Source organism: Hyla sarda, chromosome 4 (genome assembly GCF_029499605.1).
Source record: "Hyla sarda isolate aHylSar1 chromosome 4, aHylSar1.hap1, whole genome shotgun sequence".
NCBI classification, from domain to species: Eukaryota; Metazoa; Chordata; class Amphibia; order Anura; family Hylidae; genus Hyla; species Hyla sarda.
Genome location: NC_079192.1, coordinates 15,839,406 through 15,850,264, shown reverse-complemented (window position 1 = coordinate 15,850,264; position 10,859 = coordinate 15,839,406). Strand labels below are relative to the sequence as shown.

The 10,859-nt window shown below is 39.0% G+C and overlaps 1 protein-coding gene across 6 annotated transcripts in view; it reads right to left on the bottom strand.

The window, feature by feature from the left end:
• Positions 1 to 10,859, bottom strand: part of CHD3 (chromodomain helicase DNA binding protein 3) — a 152,032-nt gene that overhangs the window by 35,869 nt on the left and 105,304 nt on the right. For all 6 annotated transcript variants that reach the window (XM_056570094.1, XM_056570091.1, XM_056570092.1 and 3 more), the window contains 2 exons: positions 2,318 to 2,462; positions 1,688 to 1,853 (listed from right to left, as the gene is read on the bottom strand). In XM_056570094.1, the coding sequence (XP_056426069.1) occupies positions 1,688 to 1,853; positions 2,318 to 2,462 (311 nt within the window). The remainder of the gene's footprint in view (positions 1 to 1,687; positions 1,854 to 2,317; positions 2,463 to 10,859) is intronic.

Below are 10,859 nucleotides of genomic sequence, written 5' to 3'. Positions count from 1 at the left end.
GGGAGGTGTATAACTACTATATATCGTGATACCATAGAGATAACAGCAGTATACAGATAGAGCTGAGGAAGAGGTGTAAAGCTACTTTATATCCTGATCCCATAGAGACAGCAGCAGCAGTATACAGATAGAGATGGAGGGGAGGTGTATAACTACTAAATATATCTATATATATCCTGATTCCAAAGAGATAGCAGCAGTATACAGATAGAGCTGGGGGGGAGGTGTATAACTACTATATTTGCTGATACCATAGAGATAGCAGCAGTATACAGATAGAGATGGAGGGGAGATGTATAACTACTATATATCCTGATTCCATAGATATAACAGCAGCAGTATATAGATCTGGGAGGGTAGGGGTCTGGGAGATAAAGGGAGCTATCTGATGATTATGTCATCCTGTAGTTCACAGGAAGTCAGCTGACACAGGACTTTACTACCTTTTGACACATTAGGTCAAGTAACATTTTGAGGGTCAGGCTGGTGATCACCTGACCCAATTACAGTCATGTAACGCAGGAATGCAGCTATACTGGAAAAAAAACGGATGGTGCTGTACGGCTAGTGATAATATCCAGAAGAAAAAGAAAGCATGTCTGCACTCACCGTGTGTAAAGTGTAAAATCCGGACTTTATTGCTGCAATTCCCATTTACAAATGCATAAAATTCACCCGGGTGCAGGGAGGGAAGGCAGCCGGAGCGTATCAGTAGAACATTTTCAGGAATGTCATCCATATTGGCTTCTGATTGTGTGTGTGTGTGTGTGTGTGCTCTCATCCATGAAAACAAGTAACCAGCAGAGAACAAATGAGAAGAATGGGGGGGGGGGGGGGGCACTACAACACCGTATTTAGCAGCCTTGATCCAGCACAGATAATAGGTAACCGGTGAAAAAATACATGGGGTATTTATTCCTATTATCTGTGCTGGATAAAGGCTGCCAAATACGGTGTTGTAGTGCCCATCCCCCCCCCCCCCACTCTTCTCATTTGTACTCTGTTGTATGACTAGTGATGGTGAGTCAACACAGTGCTTCTTTAAAGGGGTACTCCGGTGGAAAAACTTTTTTTTCTTTAAATCAACTGGTGCCAGAAAGTTGTAAACAGATTTGTAAATGACTTCTATTAAACAAAATCTTAATCCTTCCTGTACTTATTAGCTGCTGAATGCTACAGAGGAAATTATTTTCTTTTTGAAACACAGAGCTCTCTGCTGACATCACGAGCACAGTGCTCTCTGCCGACATCTCTGTCCATTTTAGGAACTAGTCCAGAGCAGCATATGTTTGCTATGGGGATTTCCTTTTACTCTGGACACTTCCTAAAATGGACAGAGATGTCAGCAGAGAGCACTGTGGTCATGATGTCAGCAGAGAGCTCTGTGTTTCAAACGGAAAAGAATTTCCACTGCAGTATTCAGCAGCTAATTAAGTACAGGACGGATTAAGATTTTTTAATAGAAGTAATTTACAAATCTGTTTAACTTTCTGGCACCAGTTGATTTAAAAAAATAAAAATAAATAAAAAGATTTTCACCGGAGTACCCCTTTAACAGCGTATCAAAGAGCTACATTCGAACCGCTGCCCAAATCTAAACCCATCGGCTGCTGTCATGGGATCTTTTGCGACAGCTGGAGGGCGACACTGCTCTACGGAATTGTATCCGTGTGTGTCCACCATATACCTGGTTTAGATGTGCAAGGGGTGTTGGTGAGGCTGGGCTCTGGAGTGGTAGTGCTGGTCTTTATAGTGGGTGAGGAGGCCCGCGATGACAGCTTGGAGTCTAGGCTGGGGTCGGGCATCAGCTCGGGCATGCTCCAGCGTCCATTAATGTGTTCAAACTCCTGCACCTATGACAGCAACGATTAAAAAAAAAAAAAACATACAGAGTGTTGCGGCAACTGTTGCGTATAATTAAAGCGGGTTATCCAGCCTTACAATATTGTTGGCCAATTCATATTGATGGCCTAGCCCAGTGGTCTCCAACCAGCGGATCTCCAGATGTTGCAAAACTACAACTCCCAGCATGCCCGGACAGCCAACGGCTGTCCGGGCATGCTGGGAGTTGTAGTTTTGCAACATCTGGAGGTCCGCAGGTTGGAGACCACTGGCCTAGCCTATGGATAAGCCAGTGTTTCCCAACCAAGGTGCTTCCAGCTTTTGCAAAACTACAACTCCCGGCATGCTGGGAGTTGTAGTTTTGCAACAGCTGGAGGCACCCTGGTAGGGAAACACTGGGATAAGCCAATAAATAAGGCAAATTAACCTCTTCAACCCTATTTTCTCTATTTTTTTTCCGTGGTTTTGCACTCACCTTCTTCTTCACCAGGGACATGACACCGATACGGGTCAACACCTGCTGGCGGGACAGCCCTTCTCGAGGGACGCCATCTGCAAAGGTCTCGGAGCCGTCCGCGCCGGGTTCACACAGATGTCTCATGAACAGGGAAACATAGGCTCTTGGATACAAGAGAGAGAGAGAGAGACAAAGGTGAGGGGGGCTTCCGAAAATCTATAAAAGGGGGATCTAAACTGACTAACATTATATAGCCGTGCTTCCCAACCAGTGCTCCTCTAGCTAGTCAAAGTCTGTCCGGGCATGCTGGGAGTTGTAGTTTTGCAACTGCTGGAGGCGCACTGTTTTGGGAAACACTGCTACGTAGTAATAATAATAACCCGTCTTTTGACAATCCATCACAAAGGTGCAACATATTTGAGTTTTTTTTTAACAAACAGATACATGTAAGGGTTAGCGATCCTCCCGGATAAATAGTAATAATAATCATAACAACAATAATAAATAATAATAATAATAATAATGATGATGATGATGAATATTACTGTTTTTATGTATTATTAATAATAATATTAATTATTTGTGGTAGTAGCAGCAATAATAGTATTAATATTATTATTAATATTATAATTCATATACTTTATTATTAATAATAATAATATATTATTATATAATGATTATTATTATTGTTAATAACTTTTATTGCTACTACAACAAAAAATAAGAGAAGAAAAAGGAGTCCAGCGTCCAGAAAAGTCGGAGGATAATATTTATTCACCAGATGGTCATAACAGGAACACAGGGTACAGTGACGCGTTTCGGCTTTACAACAAAGCCTTAGTCATATGTATGACTAAGGCTTTGTTGTAAAGCCGAAACGCGTCATTGTACCCTGTGTTCCTGTTATGACCATCTGGTGCATAAATATTATCCTCCGAGTTTTCTGGACGCTGGACTCCTTTTTCTTCTGTTGTTCATTTGGGCGAGGTCCGCGCCCTGTCCGTGCGCACCTGGGGTGAGCTGAAGCACTGCTGTCTCTCTACAACAAATAATAATAATACTTTACTATTATTATTATTATTATTATTAATAATAATAATAACTATACTATTTATTTATTATGAATAAGGATGATTATTATTATTTATTATGAATAATATTTATTATTATTTTTTGTAGTAGTAGTAGACCTAGTAGTTTAATTATTATTATTATTATTATTATTATTAATAAAAATAATATAATTTTTATTATTGCTATTATTAATAATAATACAAATAAATAATAAATATACTACAAATAAAGATTATTAATAATTACAATAATAATAATTGTTATTATTAATATTATTACTATAATTATTATTATTATTATTATTAGAGATATCTCATGGAGTAAAACTTATCTCCTACCTGCAGGATAGGGGATAGATTTAGATTTCGGGGGGTCTGGGTGCTGGACCAGCCCCCCCCCCCCCCCCACAATCTCCTGTATGGAGCCCCCGGCTCTCTCCTATGGGAGAGCCAAAGATAGCCGAACGGCTTGGCGGCCCCCGCTTTGGGTGATGGTCGTGACGCGACACTCCACGGGAGAGCCAGAGCCCGTACCCCACGTGATCTAAAACTTATATATGTTTTATTCAATGAGAATACTCCTTTAAGCATAGACCACTTGTCACTAAAGTGGCATTTCTGTAGTGATCTTAAGGATAAGTGATGTAAGGATGCCTCCTGCTTGACATTAAAAGAATATCTTTTTACCCATACCAATTACGTTAAAAAATATATATTATTCATGACATCAAAAAAAAATACTAAGTGTTAGTAGGTGAGGACCCCCCATGTATTCTTCGAGCTGTAATCCTTGGCTTTCACCCTCCATGCAGACATGTTACAATACGTGTTCCCCATCAGACATGCCCTGGCATCCTGCCCGCTCGGTCTCTATGATGTCAGGGTATGGAGACCTGTGAGACTTGTCCTGCACCAGGTTGTGGGTATAGAAGCACAGCGCTGCTCTCCCCCGGGTGACCCCTGGCTGCAGAGTATTGTGAGTCTGTGTGAGGGAGGAGGGAAGGGTCTTATTCACCACCCCCAGGAAACAGACCGAGTCTGACCGAGCGGCATCAGATGAGTAAGGACTTCATCACGGGGGAAAATGGCTGCACAGACGTGTACAGATGTATATACATGTATATGGAGAGAACACAGTCACATCGCTGTATGTATGAAGTGTATATAGTATATATATGTATATGGGGAGAACACAGTCACATAGCTGTATGTATATATATATATATATATATATATATATATATATATATATATATAATGTGTGTGTATGTTGAGAGCACACAGTCACATAGCTGTATGTATATATATATATATATATATATATATATATATATATATAATGTGTGTGTATGTTGAGAGCACACAGTCACATAGCTGTATGTATAAAGTGTATATTGTATATATATATGTATATGGAGAGAACACAGTCACATAGCTGTATGTATGAAGTGTATATAGTATATATATATGTATGTGGAGAGCACACAGTCACATCGCTGTATGTATATATATATATATATATATATATATATATAATGTGTGTGTATGTGGAGAGCACACAGTCACATCGCTGTATGTATGAAGTGTATATAGTATATATGTATGTGGAGAGCACACAGTCACATAGCTGTATGTATGAAGTGTATATAGTATATACATGTATGTGGAGAGCACACAGTCACATAGCTGTATGTATGAAGTGTATATAGTATATATATGTATGTGGAGAGCACACAGTCACATAGCTGTATGTATGAAGTGTATATAGTATATATATGTATGTGGAGAGCACACAGTCACATAGCTGTATGTATGAAGTGTATATAGTATATATATGTATGTGGAGAGCACACAGTCACATAGCTGTATGTATGAAGTGTATATAGTATATATATGTATGTGGAGAGCACACAGTCACATAGCTGTATGTATGAAGTGTATATAGTATATATATGTATGTGGAGAGCACACAGTCACATAGCTGTATGTATGAAGTGTATATAGTATATATATGTATGTGGAGAGCACACAGTCACATAGCTGTATGTATGAAGTGTATATAGTATATATATGTATGTAGAGAGCACACAGTCACATAGCTGTATGTATGAAGTGTATATAGTATATATATGTATGTGGAGAGAACACAGTCACATCGCTGTATGTATGAAGTGTATATAGTATATATATGTATGTGGAGAGCACACAGTCACATCGCTGTATGTATGAAGTGTATATAGTATATATATGTATGTAGAGAGCACACAGTCACATCGCTGTATGTATGAAGTGTATATTGTATATATATGTATGTGGAGAGCACACAGTCACATAGCTGTATGTATGAAGTGTATATAGTATATACATGTATGTGGAGAGCACACAGTCACATAGCTGTATGTATGAAGTGTATATAGTATATATATGTATGAGGAGAGCACACAGTCACATAGCTGTATGTATGAAGTGTATATTGTATATATACATGTATGTGGAGAGCACACAGTCACATAGCTGTATGTATGAAGTGTATATTGTATATATGTATGTGGAGAGCACACAGTCACATAGCTGTATGTATGAAGTGTATATAGTATATATATGTATGTGGAGAGCACACAGTCACATAGCTGTATGTATGAAGTGTATATTGTATATATATATGTATGTAGAGAGCACACAGTCACATAGCTGTATGTATGAAGTGTATATAGTATATATGTATATGGAGAGCACACAGTCACATAGCTGTATGTATGAAGTGTATATTGTATATATATGTATGTGGAGAGCACACAGTCACATAGCTGTATGTATGAAGTGTATATAGTATATATATGTATGTAGAGAGCACACAGTCACATAGCTGTATGTATGAAGTGTATATTGTATATATATGTATGTGGAGAGCACACAGTCACATAGCTGTATGTATGAAGTGTATATAGTATATACATGTATGTGGAGAGCACACAGTCACATAGCTGTATGTATGAAGTGTATATAGTATATATATGTATGTAGAGAGCACACAGTCACATAGCTGTATGTATGAAGTGTATATAGTATATATATGTATGTGGAGAGCACACAGTCACATAGCTGTATGTATGAAGTGTATATAGTATATATATGTATGTGGAGAGCACACAGTCACATAGCTGTATGTATGAAGTGTATATTGTATATATATATGTATGTGGAGAGCACACAGTCACATAGCTGTATGTATGAAGTGTATATTGTATATATATGTATATGGAGAGCACACAGTCACATAGCTGTATGTATGAAGTATATATTGTATATATGTATGTAGAGAGCACACAGTCACATCGCTGTATGTATGAAGTGTATATAGTATATATATGTATGTGGAGAGCACACAGTCACATAGCTGTATGTATGAGGTGTATATTGTATATATATATGTATGTAGAGAGCACACAGTCACATAGCTGTATGTATGAAGTGTATATAGTATATATATATGTATGTGGAGAGCACACAGTCACATAGCTGTATGTATGAGGTGTATATTGTATATATATATGTATGTAGAGAGCACACAGTCACATAGCTGTATGTATGAAGTGTATATAGTATATATGTATGTGGAGAGCACACAGTCACATAGCTGTATGTATGAAGTGTATATTGTATATATGTATGTGGAGAGAACACAGTCACATCGCTGTATGTATGAAGTGTATATAGTATATATATGTATGTGGAGAGCACACAGTCACATCGCTGTATGTATGAAGTGTATATAGTATATATATGTATGTGGAGAGCACACAGTCACATAGCTGTATGTATGAAGTGTATATAGTATATATATGTATGTGGAGAGCACACAGTCACATAGCTGTATGTATGAAGTGTATATTGTATATATATGTATGTGGAGACCACACAGTCACATAGCTGTATGTATGAAGTGTATATAGTATATATATGTATGTGGAGAGCACACAGTCACATAGCTGTATGTATGAAGTGTATTTAGTATATATATATGTATGTGGAGAGCACACAGTCATATAGCTGTATGTATGAAGTGTATATTGTATATATATGTATGTGGAGAGCACACAGTCACATAGCTGTATGTATGAAGTGTATATTGTATATATATATGTATGTGGAGAGCACACAGTCACATAGCTGTATGTATGAAGTGTATATTGTATATATATGTATGTGGAGAGCACACAGTCACATAGCTGTATGTATGAAGTGTATATTGTATATATATATGTATGTGGAGAGCACACAGTCACATAGCTGTATGTATGAAGTGTATATTGTATATATATGTATGTGGAGAGCACACAGTCACATAGCTGTATGTATGAAGTGTATATTGTATATATATATGTATGTGGAGAGCACACAGTCACATAGCTGTATGTATGAAGTGTATATTGTATATATATGTATGTGGAGAGCACACAGTCACATCGCTGTATGTATGAAGTGTATATTGTATATATATGTATGTAGAGACCACACAGTCACATAGCTGTATGTATGAAGTGTATATTGTATATATATGTATGTGGAGAGCACACAGTCACATAGCTGTATGTATGAAGTGTATATAGTATATATATGTATGTGGAGAGCACACAGTCACATAGCTGTATGTATGAAGTGTATATAGTATATATATGTATGTGGAGAGCACACAGTCACATAGCTGTATGTATGAAGTGTATATTGTATATATATGTATGTGGAGACCACACAGTCACATAGCTGTATGTATGAAGTGTATATAGTATATATATGTATGTGGAGAGCACACAGTCACATAGCTGTATGTATGAAGTGTATATTGTATATATATGTATATGGAGAGCACACAGTCACATAGCTGTATGTATGAAGTGTATATAGTATATATATGTATGTGGAGAGCACACAGTCACATAGCTGTATGTATGAAGTGTATATTGTATATATATGTATATGGAGAGCACACAGTCACATAGCTGTATGTATGAAGTGTATATAGTATATATATGTATGTGGAGAGAACACAGTCACATAGCTGTATGTATGAAGTGTATATTGTATATATATATGTATGTGGAGACCACACAGTCACATAGCTGTATGTATGAAGTGTATATTGTATATATATGTATGTGGAGACCACACAGTCACATAGCTGTATGTATGAAGTGTATATAGTATATATATGTATGTGGAGAGCACACAGTCACATAGCTGTATGTATGAAGTGTATATTGTATATATATGTATATGGAGACCACACAGTCACATAGTGGGTATTTTACTTACCGTAATTCTACTTTCCTCGAGTCCCCGAAGGCAGCACAACTGGGTAATACTGGTCACTTGACCACACACTAGGACCGCCCACCTAGACTCAATAAATTAATTAATTAATTAACACTGGGCCAAATTGCCCATAAAACACCCTCACCAACAGATCCATACTGTGTAATAAAATAGACCGATTGATGCAAAATAACATTTATTGGGTGGGTATGTGTGCTGCCTTCGGGGACTCGAGGAAAGTAGAATTACGGTAAGTAAAATACCCACTTTCCTCATCGTCCCCTCCGGCAGCACAACTGGGATATAACATAGAACACAAAGGGGGGGAATCAATACTTTTTAACTGCGGACAAAACCCCGGTGCTGAAGGCTGGGCCCTTGGTCTGGATATCGAGGCGATAGTGCCTGGCGAAAGTTGATGACGAGGACCAAGAAGCCGCGTTACAGATGTCCAACAGTGATACCTGCTCTCTCTCTGCCCACGAAGTGGAGGTAGACCGAGTCGAGTGTGCTCTCAAAGGATTTGGAGGATCTTTACCTTCTTTAGCATAGGCTTCCAGGATAGTGCAACGAATCCATCGTGCCAAAGTATCTTTGGAGGCTTTTAAACCTTTCCTGACACCTGCAGTTAGGATGAACAGATTCTCCTCTCTCCTGAAGTCCTCAACACGGGAGAGATAGCAGATAAGAGCACGCTTGACATCCAGGGTATGGAATTTACATTCCTCCTTAGAGCTAGGATTGGGACAAAATACTGGGAGAAAAGATTCCTTATTAACATTTGCCGCAGATGGTACCTTAGGAATGAAAGACGGCATTGTGCGGAGGCGAACACCATCTGGCAGAATTTTTAAATATGGTTCCCTAGATGAAAGAGCCTGCATTTCTCCAAGTCTTTTTGCGGAGGTAACTGCAATGAGAAATAACACCTTCATAGAAAGCCATTTTAGATCAATAAGCTCTAGAGGTTCAAAGGGTGGTTCCGTTAATGCGTTCAAAACTAATGATAAGTCCCAAGAAGCCACCGCAGGCCGTACCAGTGGATCTAGTCTTCTAAGAGCCTTGAAGAATCTAGATATAAGAGGTTGATTGTTAAATCTACCATCAGTCATAGCATTGATTGCAGTAAGATGGACTTTAAGAGTGTTCGGCTTGAGTCCTTTATCAAATCCTGCTTGCAAAAACTGTAGTACCGAGGACAATGACAATTGCAGGTCTTCCATCGTCAGCCAAGATTGAAATTTCTTCCACAATCTGGAATATATAAAATTTGTAGAAGACTTTCTAGATGCAAGCAAGGTGTTCACTACTTTATCTGAAAGACCCAGAAGCCTTAATCTCTCCCCTTCAGATACCAGGCCGTCAACTGAAGGCGCTCCGGACGCGGATGCAAGAACCCTTTCTGTCGGAGCAGATCCGGAACAGGTGGTAACTTGAAGAACTTGCCTCCTGACAGATGTAAGACAACCGGAAACCAGGCCCTCCTGGGCCAGAAAGGTGTCACTAGAATTACAGATGGTGACTCTGCCAAAATCTTGCTCAATACTTTGGGAATTATGGGAAGTGGAGGGAAGAGGTACAGAAACTTCCCGATCCATGGTAAAGAGAACGCGTCCAACACATCCGGACGGTCGAGTCTTCTGAGAGAACCGAACTTGAGTAATCTCCGATTCTCCCTGGTGGCCATCAGATCCATTTCTGGGACTCCCCATAATTCCGTTATCATGTTGAAGTATTTTGTGCTCAGGGACCATTCTCCTGCCTGAAGAGTCTGTCGGCTCAAAAGATCTGCCTGAAGATTCGTCTCCCCCTTGATATGAATGGCTCTTAGACCCAGAACCACAGGCTCCGCCCAATTCATGATCTCTGCACAGAGTTTCTGGAGGGAGCGACAACGAGTTCCGCCTTCCTTGTTGATATAGAAAGCTGCGGTAGCGTTGTCTGTCCGCACTAAGACATATTTTTTTAAGACAGATGACTCGTAATGGCGCAGGGCAAGCTGAATGGCTTTTAGCTCCCTGAAATTTGATGATTTCTTCGAGACAGTTGGGATCCAGAGACCTTGAGTCCATGACTGCCCTAAATGGGCACCCCAACCCACAGCCGAGGCATCCGTTGTAATCACTACCTGGTCGCTTGGAACGAAACTCTTTCCTTTCTGTAAATGTAGTTTG